The 15,174-nt window shown below is 36.7% G+C and overlaps 1 protein-coding gene across 3 annotated transcripts in view; it reads left to right on the plus strand.

Annotated features, from left to right (window-relative positions):
• Positions 1 to 15,174, plus strand: part of KIF20B (kinesin family member 20B) — a 43,823-nt gene that overhangs the window by 275 nt on the left and 28,374 nt on the right. For 2 of the 3 annotated variants that reach the window (XM_072870898.1, XM_072870899.1), the window contains exons 2-13: positions 2,360 to 2,516; positions 3,039 to 3,125; positions 3,237 to 3,353; positions 3,550 to 3,688; positions 5,953 to 6,137; positions 8,165 to 8,213; positions 8,884 to 9,078; positions 10,556 to 10,667; positions 11,124 to 11,195; positions 11,684 to 11,830; positions 13,666 to 13,828; positions 14,863 to 15,120. In XM_072870898.1, coding sequence (XP_072726999.1) covers positions 2,361 to 2,516; positions 3,039 to 3,125; positions 3,237 to 3,353; positions 3,550 to 3,688; positions 5,953 to 6,137; positions 8,165 to 8,213; positions 8,884 to 9,078; positions 10,556 to 10,667; positions 11,124 to 11,195; positions 11,684 to 11,830; positions 13,666 to 13,828; positions 14,863 to 15,120 — 1,680 coding nt within the window. In that variant the 5' untranslated portion in view covers position 2,360. Of the gene's footprint in view, positions 1 to 826; positions 897 to 2,359; positions 2,517 to 3,038; positions 3,126 to 3,236; positions 3,354 to 3,549; positions 3,689 to 5,952; positions 6,138 to 8,164; positions 8,214 to 8,883; positions 9,079 to 10,555; positions 10,668 to 11,123; positions 11,196 to 11,683; positions 11,831 to 13,665; positions 13,829 to 14,862; positions 15,121 to 15,174 lie in introns of all 3 variants that reach the window. The other variant, XM_072870896.1, reaches the window with a different exon arrangement.

Genomic DNA, 15,174 nt, shown 5'->3' on the forward strand with positions numbered 1-15,174 from the left:
GCCTCTTCCCCTCACTTCTCCCTGCCGTGGTCGTGGTTACTAGCGTCACGGGGGATGAAAAGTCACGGGGGGTGTGTTGCGTGTGTGAAAACTTTTCGGTACTGCTGCGGGATGTGCGAGTCGCGGGTAACGCCCGGCCGAGGGCCGTGATGCTGGCAAAGCCATGCGGCAGTGTGCCATAAGAACGGGAAAACAGTGCAAAGCCTTGACGTGAAGGATTGATATTTGCAGAGGGAAAACTTTTCCTTTTAATTTTTTTTTTAAGTGTAAGGGCTGATGCTTTATGCTTTATATAAGCTGCTAGGCTTATTGCGTGGTTTGGAGCCTTTTCTACCCTTTCTTGTACTGCCTGACAGAGCTACAGGCTGTGTGTGTACTGTGACCGCGCTTTGCTGTGTGTGCCACTCTGGATCCCCTTCTCTTAGGGTGTCTGCAGCATTAAAATCTGTTGTCATGATAAGCAGAGTTACAACAATTGTATCCCAGTATACAAGTACCTTCTAGTGGCTACAGTCAGACAATATACCTGTTTACACCAGAGTATCTAAGTTAATTACAGTGCTGTATGACAATATGGAGACAGATGGGCAGTCTGTATCTTGGGTTATGCATGCTGTCAGTGGTTGAATGTTACTGGTCTGAGTGCTGGGCTCATATGAAGGCTTTCAGTTTCAGCTTTGCATACATATTTTAATGTTGTCTCTTCCCTCTTATGTGGAGAGGCACAGAATGAGAGCATAATCTTGACAAATTACACTTTAAAATAAGCCTATATTTTTAAAGCAACTAAAATGTCAGTTATCTAACAAATGTGTTTCCTGTCAAGGCCTGATAAGAGTTTTACAGTGTGACTTTGTGTAGCTGATGAATGAGACTTCTAGATCGTGACAGCACAGGTATGTTTCTTTCCAGTAGTAGCTTACTCACAGGTCAGTGTTTATTCAAGCTGTGATAATATTTCAGGCCAAGTTTTTCCTGGTTGTCATACAGTTGCCTGACAAAAATAAAAACTGTAGATTAGAAGAAACAGAATAAACATTCCTGCTTAGTTCATGTGTAGCTTTATCTCATTTGCAGCTTGGTGATGTTTGTCTAGCTTCATGAAGTTCTGTATCTGCCTTTTACAGGCTAGATAGGAAGGCTGAGCTGTTAAGTGTTTTGACACTGAAGTGCTGACGTGTTCCAGGTTTTATGCTGAGGGCAACGAAAATGTTATGACTGCTTAATAGGCAGCACTCTTGCTGAGCAAAGGGGCTTTGAACCAGCCCTGATCTGTCCATTTTTTTAATGAACACTGCGTGTTCTCCGTTGGTATTTAGAGAGACAATGTATATGCATCCCTGTAGCATAGACATGGGAATGTAGTATTAGAAGACAGTTGAATTGTTGTGTCCAAAGCTTCAAAACTGCAGGAGGCCATGTGGTAGGTGTCTAATTGCTAGAACACTTGCTGCCATAGTCTATGAGTAATTGCCCAATGAGTTATTTTGAACTTAATCCATAACAAAAGCTGCCAAGTCACATCTGTAATATCACAGGAAAAAGCAATAGGAGAATAAAGTGCAGACAAAATATACTAATATTTTTAAATAAAATACACTTTTCAAAGGTTATTTTGAAATCTACCTGTCTACTATCAACACTGAATCAATTTACTTTCATTTTCTATAGCAAATTTTCACTGCCCAGATTCTGAGATGCACAAAAATCTTTAAATTATGGATTAATAAATGAGTTGCTGATCTGTAAAATGACTGAAAAAATGACTAAAAAGCACTGCTTTAATTCGTACTCTGGCATGAGGTCTCCTAATTTTCCAGTGTCTCCTTAATAGCTAAAACTTTCTCTTAGTCTTCGGAATGTTTCTGAACTCTGTCTTGTATTAAGCTACACTGTGTTATCTTTATAATACCAACTTTTTATCAGGTCCTGCAGAGATAACCATGAAGTTTGGGTTACTCTTGCAATGAGATTTTATTCTAAAGGGACACTATGATGGAGAAGTGGATGTAGAACAACATGATTTGTTTTGGGTTTTTTTGTTTGTTTGTTTAATTATATCTTCCTCATCAGACATGGTTTTTAGCAAGGTTATGCTATATGTGTAAGGCTTTTCCCTGGTAAACAGTTGCTTTTAATCAAAAGAAGAATGGTGGTTGTTTCATCATGATGTGCACCCCTCTGCAGACCCTCTCCTCAGCTATCAGAAACTTGCTATGTAAATTATGAATAGGATGAAGAAAGCTTTCTCCTTAAAGAAACTGCAGCTATCGGTCTCAAATTGGCTTGTCTTCTAAGGGACTTCAGAAGCTCTACCTTATGTGATGAGAGCAAAAAATAGTTTTATTTTATATTGCAGGATGGAACTGACTTCAGATAATGAGAAGTTTTTCAGACCATCCTATATTGCTAGTGCTGACCCGCCTCAAAGAACAGAACGAGTAAATGTGGAAGATATTAAAGCAGATCTCTCTGCTGAATTTTCTTTGGCTTCTTCAAGCTCAGACACAAGCCAGGTAAGAAAGCTTTAATCTTTGTATTGTTTGGATTTTTTTAAATAAGCTTAGTCCTTTCATCGATAAGAACAATCAGTAATCAGAATTTTACAGAGAAGAAAAGCATCTTTAGTATCATTTTAATCTGGAGGAGATACACGACTTAGTCTAATCCTGTGTGGCACTACATTGATACATTATTGGGTGCATCGGTCTTCTGTGAATGAGAGTAATTGCCAGTTCAGAGCAGCTTAATCATAGAATGTTTTTGTGGGTTCCATTCTTGATATCTAGTTGGCTTCAATGTAGTGTATATATCCATGCTGCAAGATTATTAACTCTAAGTTATCACAGCGAACTTCTGCAGGGGCATGAGCACTTGTAAAAACTGATGTAGTGAATTACTTTTGCTTCCCATGTCGTCAAATAAGTCTGTGCAAAATAGCCTGATGAAAATAAAACTGCCTTAATGTGCTAGCTATCAAAAAAAGAATCTAGTCAAATTTCTAACCTCCTTAATTTTTTTTTTCTTTTAAATTTAAGAGGAGCAGTTTGGAGTCTAAGGGACACATACAAGTTTGCCTGCGTATTAGGCCATTTACGTCGTTGGAAAGAGAAAATGAATTGCAGGTGTGACATTTATTTAGTTTAAAAATACTTGAAATGTATGGGTGTTTTTCCTGTGAGCTGAGCTCTTTATGCTCTTTTCATGCCTGCGTTACTTGTGCTTCCTTTTAATAGGACTGTGTTTCACTTGAAGACTCTACAAGCATCATACTGAAGCCCCCCAAAAACTCTTTGGGTCGACTAAGTGAAAAAACAGCTGGACAGATGATACAGAAGTTCACTTTTTCACGAGTAAATGAATTGTCTTTAAAATTTTTTTACTTTATTCCTGGAAAAAGTCGTTTAACTTGTTATTTAATATAAAGCAAACTAGGTTTTTTAAGTGTCAATAGTCTTTAAGATTATAAGCATATAGAATTTAAAAGATTCTTTAAAAGTCTTTAATGATTGCTTAAACAAAATAAAGATGTTTCTTGGCAATGCTCAGGTGTTTGGACCTGAAACAACTCAAGAAGAATTCTTTGAAGGTACCATGAAGCAACCAGTGCAAGATTTCTTAGATGGATATAATCGTCTTATTTTTACATATGGCGTTACAAATGCTGGGAAAACCTACACATTCCAAGGTATAAGCAGAAATGTGTTCTCCTTGAATGAACTTCCTTTTTTTAAAGTGAGGATTACTTCAAGCAGAAATATTATAACTTTTTTCCTTTATTTAAACTATAGGCCCTATACATTGGCTTCTCTTGAATGTTTATAAATAGCCTTTGAAGGTCTCCTTCCATAAGAAATATCACTAAACTGACAACAGAGTCACTGCTAGAGTTTACATAAACATATAGTGATATTGCTTTGTAAGGCTGTAATAATTTCAACCAGGTGTGTGACTTTTTTTTCCCCTCCAAGTATCTAGAAAGTCAGGGAGGAGGGGCGAGTTAGGAAAATACATCTTCTGTATATCAGGATGTGAAAAGTGTGTAAGTCACTCTACACCAGACTAGCATTTTGTTATTTTTTAATTATTATTATAAAGGTCATATGCATCTCATATGCACTGTCTTCAAATAAGGAATAGTATTTGAGTTGGTTTCAATTATTATAGGCAGAGAATAAATGTTTTTGAAACATGTTTGATTACTTCCAAATATTTCTATCTTGTCTCAAGCTTCTGAGCTTATCAATAATATCCTAGGAGACCTTGTCTCCTGATGCACTATTTCTGTACTGTTAAAGCTCAATATTCTTGTCAGAAGATGTCATTCTCTGATTATTTTTCAAAGCATTTTAACAAATGAGGTGATTTGATTCACATGGAAACAATTTCTCCTATAATGAAATGGCAGTTCTAGATGCTATACTAATTTTGTACACAGAAATAGTAGAAGGACAATGAATTTTGTGCTATATGAAATTGATCTTTATTGAAGTGACATTGTCTTCTAAGTGATCTTCTGTTAGGTGACTTATAACTGAAGACTACTGCTAGTATTTTTAGTTATCATTAATCTGGGGCAGTAATGGGATGCTCTTTCCTGTCCTAACAAACAACAGGTAAATAATAAAAAACAAAATTCCTAATGTGTACAGTCCCCCATGCTTGACTAGTTTGGGGTAGATTGTGTGGTGTGGTTTTTCAAGAATTTTTTTATTCACTTCTTTTCAGACTCTGGAGAGTTTTTCATGGTATTATATTTTTAGGACTTTTAACTATCAACTTGTCATAAGAATTGGCAGGGCAGAATGTTGCCTACTAGGTGCCATGATTTTCTCTTCTTGTGTTCCCAGTATTGTTGATACAGCCTTTCCACTTTGGCATTACATGGGAGCCTGTATTCTGTCAATGGCAAAGGACTTAAGTGAAGGATGAAGCAGTTTTTTAGGACTGTTCATTGTTTGCCAGTGACTGTTACTTTGCTCATGTTAAGTTGAATTACAAGTGGCATTACAATAAACAAAAAATTATTAGAGAGGAGATGAGGAGAAACAAATGTAATGCAACAGTACTTTAACTTAATATGTTATTTGGTTACTAGCTTGGTGTTTGAGTGCCAACCAGATTTTTACATAGGTTCTATCTTAAGCAACACAGCTAGTGCTGTAACTGATAAAAGCCCATCTGTCTCGGGAGTAGGAGAAATTATCAGAGGCTGGAAGATGATGCTGTCAGTCCGAGACAGGACAGTAGTTTCTCTTCCACTCTCCCCTCCCTACCCTTTTTTTCTCTGGTTTAGAAATCAGTTAAGTGAACCTTTTTTAAACTTGCATCTGGATTTAGAAAGATCAAGTGTGCACTGAGGCTTTTGACTCCTTTTTGCCTTTCAGGTGCAAAAGTAGTATGCTCTGGGAGAAGGGTCTGGGACAGGGAAAGGAGTGAGTGTTCACAAGGCTTCCAGAACTTTTTTTTGGTAGGATCTGTAGAATTAGTACAGGACTGCAGCTGAGAGATCAGTCATCAGTTATCTTTCAAGATTACTTCCTTGAGAGAGTGAGTGAAAGCAGTCTATGAAATGCAATTGAAAAACTGCAAATCTATTGAATGTCTGTTGGCTGTGGTTTGTTTGTGGGTGTGGTGTTTCGGTTTTGGTTTTTTTTTTCCTTAAGGCTAAGTTTATGCAGAACACCCCAGCAGTTTTTGTTTTACGTTATGCCCCTTACTGTCTAAGGGGTAGAGCATGAGATGTTGCTGAAAGCCAAATACCTTTCAAAATACCCTAATGACATTTCTGTTACCTTGAGAATATAAAAAACCACTGCTTCATGCTGTAAGTGGCCTCCAAATTCCTCATGTATGCGTTGAGATTAGAATTGCTTATCTTTCTGTCTTCATTTATCTGTATACCTTGTTCACAGTAATAATTAGGATCTTTCTTTTGTATGTTGCTTACAGGGACAGAAGATGATGCTGGTATTCTGCCAAGGACTATGGATATGTTGTTTAAAAGTATTCAAGGAAAGCTATACACGGGAATGGATCTCAAACCCCATCGGTGTAGGGATTATATAAAGCTGACTAAAGACCAAGTGAGAGAAGAAACTGCTATTAAAAATTCAATACTTCGCCTAACAAAAGAGGTAGAGGATAATTTCTTTCTATACAGATGAGTACACACATCTTTAGATAGCTCAATGTTACGCTCTTCATTTTTCAATGGGAAGAGACTATCTGTATTTAAGTATGGATGTGTCTATTTGCTGTCAGACAGCTATTCACATTAGCATTGAAGTGAGCAGTAGAGCTGATGAACCCTGTTGTCCTGTGGATTTCTGTCTTGTGGCTGAATACTTGATAGAATGTAAACTCTAAGCTTTTTTTCTATAGCTTGGGCACCTGATAATTTATCCTCTGGGATAATTTAATAAGGTGCTTAATAAGGACTGAATGCAAATAGTCTCTCCATCTGTGGGGATGCCTGTAGGTCTGCTCCTTTAAACAACTTACTGTCTTTCAGGATAGTTGAAAGAAATTAATGATTTTGAGATTGTTCCCCTCTTCCAGTTTGGCAGATATCCTCAAAGGAAGCAAAAATTCTTTTGAAACAGAAGAGCTATAAAGCCAGTGGACTTCTAAAGATTTGAATTAAAATGGGTTTCTGCTGCACTTTTCTTAAACAGATCACTGTTGAGCAGTCCAGAAATACACTTCAATTTTATGAGTTGCCTGGAATTCTAAAGCTGTTTAGTCCAATTACAGTTATGGGGGATTTGTATTTTGTATAAGCATACCTTTTTCTTGGTGTTTTTAATTCTGAAATGAATGGAATAATATAAAAAAAACCTGAGCATATGCTATAGACTGGAACTGGAAAGGGATTATTGTGCTTTTTTATTTTTAATTAAAAGAATTAAGCATCTCTTTAGTGGTATGCTAGGTTATAATGAGATGTTCTGGCTGTTGTGGGATGGAATGTATCTGTTACATTGATTTTTATCCATGAGTTAACTAACTGGACTTCTCTAGTGTGGAAGGCAGGTGGCAGCAAAATTCTTCAAGACTTTGCTTCAAAAGCACAGGCATATGTTAAATCTAGCAGTCTTTAAGGACTTCAGAAAAACCTGTCACTTATGTGTGTTTGAATACGCATGTATGTCCCCTCTAGTTTCTAAAATGTGGTTATAAGAACAATACTTCAGCTTATAAATTTGGTGGCAAAGTCTGCATCTACTTAAACAGAGACAGGTTTGGGTGAGTGTTTTATATGTGTAAAGCTTAAACCTAAAAGTTTTGATTACATAAATATTTAACTATTTCAGGAATCACTTTATGGAATCCCAGCTTTATATGAAATATACTCTTGACAAAACATTTTAAAAAAACCCAAACCATACCTGTTTTTTAATCCATGTTTCTTCTCTTAAGCATACTGGTTTTGGTAGATGAGTTGCAATTCTTTGCAGTTCTGTACCTAAAAAAAAAAAATCAACCAACCAAAACTAAGACTGGGAATGAAGTGTATGTGTATGAACCTCATAAGCTCTAGCGGTAGGGATTCATTTTACTTTTTTTAAAGAGCTCAGCAGAAGAAAACTTTCTGTCTCTTTCTAAAACCTAGACTTTATTTCAACTGTGAAAGATTTCTACAGCCTGTATCATGAAGCAATAAGTTGCTCAATTTCTGAAGTGAACGAGTGTTCTACACTTACCTCTGTTTCTGAGGGTTGACCCAATAAGCCACAAGATATGGAATCCTGAATTAGCAAAATACCAATAATAAAAAATTTCAGGACTCTCTAGGTTCACTGGGTTAAGAGTAATATGTAAACTGCAACTGGACTCCTGCAAATCGCCCTGTTTCTGTGTGGCCTCCCACCTCTTTTTTCTGTGGCTAGTTTTCTTCAGGTTCAGCAAGCTGAAATGCTATATACTGTGATAGAGCCTGATGTAAGGGAAGTGTCAGGAGTGAGTATTAGGGTAATAACTACCCTTTCAATAGGAGTGTACAGGTGCATTGAACTAGGCATGATGTGTAGCCAGGGTCTTTGTATTGGCTTATTGCAACTATGCTGTATTCCTGTCTAGGAGGACAATAGACAAAAGTAACTGGTAGTGTACTTGTGAAGTACTGTCAACAATATATCTTAGTCTCTGTTCTCTTTTGTAGGTAGACCATCAAAATACCACTAACAACAAAGCACCGGTTTATTCTAAGGGTATGTTTTATATTAAAGAATTGCAATTAAAGCTGGCAAAGAACCTTTCTTAAGGTCAATAACTGACTTCTGGCCTACATTAATAAAATGACTAATCAGTATTTTTATATGACTGTGAATTGGATAGCGAGCAAGTTATCTGGGCAGAAAACACAAGGATAGAATGGTTAGAAGACTACCTGAACAGGCATTAAATGAGATGAAACTGTAGCAATTAAAAGTAGTACTCCTTATGCTATGGGCCCTAGTGGTATCCTGACAGGCTTTTAAAGTACCTGTATGCAATTAGATAAACCCTAATTCTAGCATTTAAAAACTACCTAAATACTAGGTTTGCTTTAAAAAGACAGAATGAAGTGTACTTGTCAGTTTAATTCTCTGTCTTCTAAAGGTACTGAAGAGACTTGAATAATTCTTAACCAAGCTGTATGCGTTTGATAGAATTTGCAAGTGGAAAAGGAAGTGGTAGAGTAGGTGTCTTTTGCAAATATGTAGGGTAAGCATGTGACTTACAGATACTTAAGAAAGGGTTTGGAATTTCAATGGATTTCTGTCTGGGGTAGGCCTTTTTAAGAAGGCTGCTGTAATATCAGTTTTCACTTATTAATTTTTTAAGTGAAAATTCACTTTACTAGGCCTATATTGACTTTTAATATTTTATACTTGGCAGATTTAGAAGAACTCTTAAAAGACTTGGAACAATCTAGCACAACTGTGAAAAATTACATGAAGTTTTCTGTTTGGGTTTCATTTTTTGAGATTTACAATGAATGCTTTTATGATCTACTGAGTCCTATATCAAATGACAAGAAAAGAAAAACACTACGCCTTGCTCAAGACATCAAGGGATGTTCTTATGTAAAAGGTGACTAGAATACATTGCAAATTGCCAAACGTGTAACTTTAAAAGTCAGTCTTCCTGTAATAATGTTTCTTTCTAGATTAAAAACTCCTAACTGCATTCACTGTGGCGTTAGAAATGTCTACCTTTAGTATGAAAGGCAACAATCTATGTACATAGAAGTATCTGTACCTTTAATAGGATTTTCTCTTTATTCTTGACTCTAACTCTTAAAAGCCTGCGTGCACTCCTCTGCCTTGATATTTCTTTGAAATGGGAGAAATATTGAAAACAATTGACAAATTTGTTAGTGGTTTGGGTTTTTTTATTTTCTTAAAAAAAGATTCCAGAAGTTCTTAACTATAGTTATAACTGGCTCAACAGCGTTTTTTTGTACATTCTGTAGAGAAACAGACTTCAGAGAATATGTGAGAAAGTCTAGTCTGACTACAAATTACATTTTTACAGTATTCTAGTTTAATCAAATCTGTAATGTAATTTGTTTTGGGTTGGGGGGCAGGGAGTTAACAGAACTCAAAATAACAGTTCAATGTTTGTTTCTGGCTGTGGAAAAAATAGGGTTTGAAACCTGTTTGGTTTGTTACAGGTTCTTTGGACAACGAAGACACCAATTGTAGATTAAAGGCTTTTTTTGTAGGTGTTTGGCCTGCTGCTTTTATCATTCATATGCCAAACTATAGATTAAAAGAGCTGAACTGGACAATAAACCCAACTCCTTTATTTCTTCAAAGATTAGAAAATGTGTGAAGTAGGAATTAATCTGCTTTGAGCTATGTTTCAGCATAATCTTTTTTTATAAAGCTTGGAAGTGTAATGCTGTTCCTGATGTTATTGATGAAAACAAGTTAATAATTTTCTTGTTTTTCTTGGTCACAGCTGGCATTTTTGCTAGTACAATTTTGGTGACCTCTAGTTTAACAGAGGCCATAATGCTCATATTATAAGCTCTATTAGTAGGGTTGTAGGCATTTACTCTAACGCATACCAAGATGACATACAGGCATCATATTGCAGACAAAATTCTTCACTGATCTTTTTCAGTTAAATTGATGGCCCTGAAAGATATCCAGATGACTTCGCACCCCACCCCCAAAAAAAAAAAAAAATTGTAGGCTAAACCAGAAGTTGTCCAGGTAGAATTCTGCCTTGATGAATATGAACATAGGACTTTCATACTCATATTAGACCCTAACTTTTGGCTTTTCAGTGCTCAGGCTAAGGTTGCTCACTTAATTTGGATGGAACATATTTTAGTGTGCTAATAGGATAAAATTATGTGATATATTTGTCTTTCCTTTCCCATGGAAGGAGGAATCTTGATCTTATTTGTCATCATATAATTTGTCTGAAGCAGGCTTAGTAAAATATTTGTATGTCTCAAGTAAATGTATTCTTCTTGGTGTGCATACATTATCCCCTAATCCCTTCTTTCTTTTTGATAATGATATTTACAAGATTATCATCTTTGTTCTTCTTAAAGATCTGCAGTGGGTTCAGATTTCTGACTCTAAAGAAGCTTTTCGACTTCTAAAACTGGGGTTGAAACACCAGAGTATTGCAAGCACAAAACTAAATACTTGCTCCAGCAGAAGGTGAGAAACATTTTGAATAACATTGGGCATAGGATGGTGTGCGGGAGGAAGGAGAAACTAAAATATGGCTTGTGGCTTTTAGGAGGGAAAGAGGCTTTAACAAGGTCTAGATATCTAGGTTTCAGTTTTAGCGTCCTTTAGCAGTATGTGACCTAATGCTTTAAGCCAAAAGGATGAAATCCTTCAGTAAGATGAACATGTACAAAAGCTAACAGTGTTTTATCAAATACTCTCCTTCAAGCAAAAGCACTTAAGCTTTATTCCATCTAAATGTCTGAGGAAAAAGCAAAATAAGTGCTGCATAAATATCTCTTTAAACGTTTGTATCTGATAGAGTACATGCTTAGATATGTTGACAGATTCAAGAATGTTTTGAACAGACGTGGAGGCTAAAAGTATTTTGAAGGTATTGGCCTACTTTATCACTTCTCTGCTGACTTAAACTTTTCCTTTTAGTCACAGCATATTCACAGTTAAGGTACTAAAAATTGAAGATTCAGGAGCACCACGCGTGACCCGAGTCAATGAGTAAGTTCAGAGCAGAGTCCCCCTCTACTTTTGTGATGAAGTTGTTGATTATCTTCCGTGTTGGTGTACTGGTACTGCACTATACACTCAATGCTCCCTGGTAGAGCCTCATGCATGTATATGGTGGTTTCCCCACTTCCTACACTCATACAGTACTTGGCTCTCTACCTCAAGCCATCAGGTTGCAATGCTGTTCTATATCTTGCCCTGTCTGTTCAGCATAAGGTTCTGCTAGCCTGCTCTACTCCTTAACTCATGTAAGTCATCACAAGGAAGAGGACGGGTGGGAAAATAGGAAGAGTGTTGGGAAAGGGTTTGGCAGGAAGTACTGTGAAATTTGATTGGTGAAGCAACGTTGAAAAAGATGGAAGAGTTCATGCAGATGAAGATCAAGAAATTCTTCCTCCAAGAAAAGTGATCCTTTTTAAAAATGAATAATTTGTGCATGTTTAAGGTAAATAATGTTAATTTTCCTTATCTGCTTTCAGATTGTCAATGTGTGATCTTGCTGGTTCAGAAAGATGTACCAAGACCCGCAATGAAGGTGATAGATTGAAAGAGAGTGGAAATATAAACACCTCTCTCCTGATTCTAGGCAAGTGTATTAACGCACTCAAGAACTGTCAACAGTCGAAGTAAGTCCTTTTATGAATTACAAACTGGTTGTGGCTTTTGGGTATTGCCTACAACATTTAAAATATACAATGCTAACACTAAGTTTTTGGTAGAAAAGATGTAGACTTTACAAGTCTATACTGTGAAATCTTGTTTATCTACCAAAGTTATCTTTAAACTTGCCTTGTTTGCTCTTTAAATCATTCAAATTCTAATATCCTTTAAACATGCTATTATAGACTTTAGCAATTTAACTTTCTTCTTCTGAGCTTGGCTTATCAAACGAACTTTGGAATAAGTTTAAAACCCCTTTTCACTAGTGTCATAGTAAGAGTCAAATTATCAGCCTTTTATTACTCCTTTGTACACTAACTCCATTTTCTACTTACTTCTAGTGTAACATTTTTCATCAGCAGGATATTGTTGTTCTATCATAACTGTGTGCTCTTTGACAAAATTTGTCTGTTTTTTCTAAATCTTGACATAACTTTAACACTCTCCTGATCTAGCTAACCATATGCAGACAAAAGAAAGCCTTCCCACAACTTATGCCCTAGCTTGGGGATCTAAATAAGAGTGAAATAATACAAAAAGTTACAATACAATAATACAAAGCCTGAAAAACAGTACAATATATAGTCACAGCTGGATGTAACTGTCCAGGAACTGCTTTCTCCACAGGTTCTCATTTGAAGATCTATTTCTGTCTCAAAAGTTAAATGAACTCTGTCTGCTGATTGATATGCCTGGATGTGCTTTGCCAAATTCACTTACCCCATAACACTGTTCCTGATAGCCTATTCAAAGTCTATCACACCTTAAGATGGAAAAGCTTTGCTAGCGTGCGTTCCTGATTAACCCTACGTTTTGTGAATTTACAGTCTTTCTTATCTTCCTGTTCTTTCCAGATAGGAAGGATGTATTAAAACTAGCAGCTGCTTAGAGGGCTGTTAATGTATTCAGAATGTCTTTCTGATCCTAATAACTTGGAATTTTAACAATATGGAAGAAATGTTCTGAAGCATGATCTCTTAAAGTGTTAATAAAAGCCCCTTGCAAGTTGAATAGGAAACAGTAACTTTCTTAATTATTTTTGTTTATCAGTCCTGCAGCAAAGCTACTTATAAGCTGTATATGTATTCTGGCAGGAGTGTTACTATCTTGCTGAGTTCTGTAGCAGTATTCATATAACTGAATAGCTGTCATGTGTCCAAAATGCAGGCAACCTATTCAGTGGGAAGTGTGTGTTTAGTCATGTTTTAGGAATTCTCATAAAACTTCCTATAAGCATCAAAAACTACATCACCAGCTGTTAAATTCAAAGGCACAACTTCTGATTTAGGAAATGCCAAACTGCTGGGGGATTAGGGGAAAAAGTTCTGAAAAATATCTCCATGAATTTGGTGTATACTCATTTTCTTGCCTAGGCACCTGCTGTTGTCCTTTCTCAGAGGCAGGATACTGAGTGAGAGAGATCTCTGATAATGTTGGATACTGCATGCCTAGAACTAGATATGTCCTTTTCATTAATGTGGAAAGGATAAGAGAGGTGGAGCATAGTTTGATGTAGCATGGGACTATGTGACCTACCCTAAGCTAAACGTTGAACGTGCTTTTGGTTTAAGGGCTCCCATTGATTGTGTTGCTATAGCCTATCTGAGATAATGGCCAAAGTGGCAGTCACAAAAGCCGTGCAATCTCTTCTCTTCACTAACAGCTGTATCTAGTCCAAAACAATTTTAATTTATTTAAAGACTACTGCTTTTATAAATATTTTTAAGTCTTCAAGCTGGATAGCTCTTACACTAACTGGAAATTATTAAACTTCTGGTCATGTGTTCTTTTGTCTTTAAAGGTTGCAGCAGCACATACCCTTTCGGGAAAGTAAGTTAACTCATTTCCTTCAAGGATTCTTCAGTGGAAAGGGGAAGGTATACATGATAGTAAACATAAGCCAATGTGCATCAGCATATGATGAAACACTCAATGTGCTAAAGTTCTCTGCCATTGCACAAAAAGTAAGTGTATTTGTAGTTTATCTTGTTGATCAGTACTTATGATTTGCATTTAAAGAGTAGGTTCTCTCACTTCTAAGAATATGAATTTAGTTACTGGATTTTTCTGTCTCATGATGCAGTCATATTTTCTAATTAGTCCTAGTCAGGCTTTATTTCCTTGTAAAGCTTTTAAAAAGGCTTTGTTGGGACTTTTCTTTTCTTTGGAATGTGGGTGTGGGAGCATCTCCTACTGAAAATCCATAATTCCTATAAAATGTCCAGGCTAACAAGACACTTCCTATATTTGAAAGAAATTCCCTGAGATCTAGGTAAATTTTTCTTCTGTATTTATAACATGCTCTCACCTAGGAGCAATTCTAGCTGCCCCATATACTACTGCTATCTTAATTTGGGATATTGCTCACCTGAAATATTGATAAAATAACTTGAGTACCAAAGAGGGTTTGAAAGGTCGCCTTTATGTCCCTAGAGGCTTCAGTGGGAAGGTGGAGGTTAAGCAGAATGAGTAGGAGTAAGTGCAGTGATATAACCCTGAAGACAAAAGTATCAGGGATCAGTGCTGCAGCCTTAATGGAAGCCATGGAAAACTTCTGTTGATGGTTAGGTATGCTCAAAGGACAATAGATCCAGGCCTTTGGAATGTGGGCTCCATCTAAGCAGGTTAAGGAGCAGACTGTAAGGGTGATACATCTGTTCAAGAAAGAGAATTTGTGGGATGACATTCATGTAACGCAACTAGAAACTGAAAGTATAAGAAATACGGAAATTTGTTGGTGCATGAGGTGGCAACCCTCTTGTAGGTTGTTGAGCTAGTGAAACTTGGTGTTCCTGGGATCAAAAGAAGGGTAAGACTATAAAGTGATTCCTTCTGTACTCTAGCTGGAAACCGGCCTAAGTAGTGACTCTGAACAGAGGATAGGCTGGGGGAGTACTATGTTCAGGAGACCTATAGGGAAGTGCAACAGGTATCTCTTGGAAGTGCCAGAAGAGGTTTAAAAAAGTACTAATGACTTTGTTCTTTATTTTCTGGATAGGTTTTAGTTATGGACACGTCTATTCTTCCCCAAGATCAGTCATTTGACCAGAAATTAGCAAGAGAATCACCACTACTTAATGACACTAAAATGCCAATCCCAAGGAAAAGAGCTACTATCCTATGGGACAGGAGCTTAGAAGATGTGATTGAAGATGATGATGATGATGAGATGGAGGAACAGCATAATACGTCAAGAGAAGCAGCAGTGCAGAAATATGAAGAAAATAAAGTTCTTATTGGAAAAGAAGACTATATGGTATGTCCCAGGGTTACTTTAAGAATTAGTGTAGCATGGATTCTTGAAGTAAGG

This window comes from Ciconia boyciana, chromosome 8 (assembly GCF_034638445.1).
Source record: "Ciconia boyciana chromosome 8, ASM3463844v1, whole genome shotgun sequence".
Lineage (NCBI taxonomy): Eukaryota > Metazoa > Chordata > Aves > Ciconiiformes > Ciconiidae > Ciconia > Ciconia boyciana.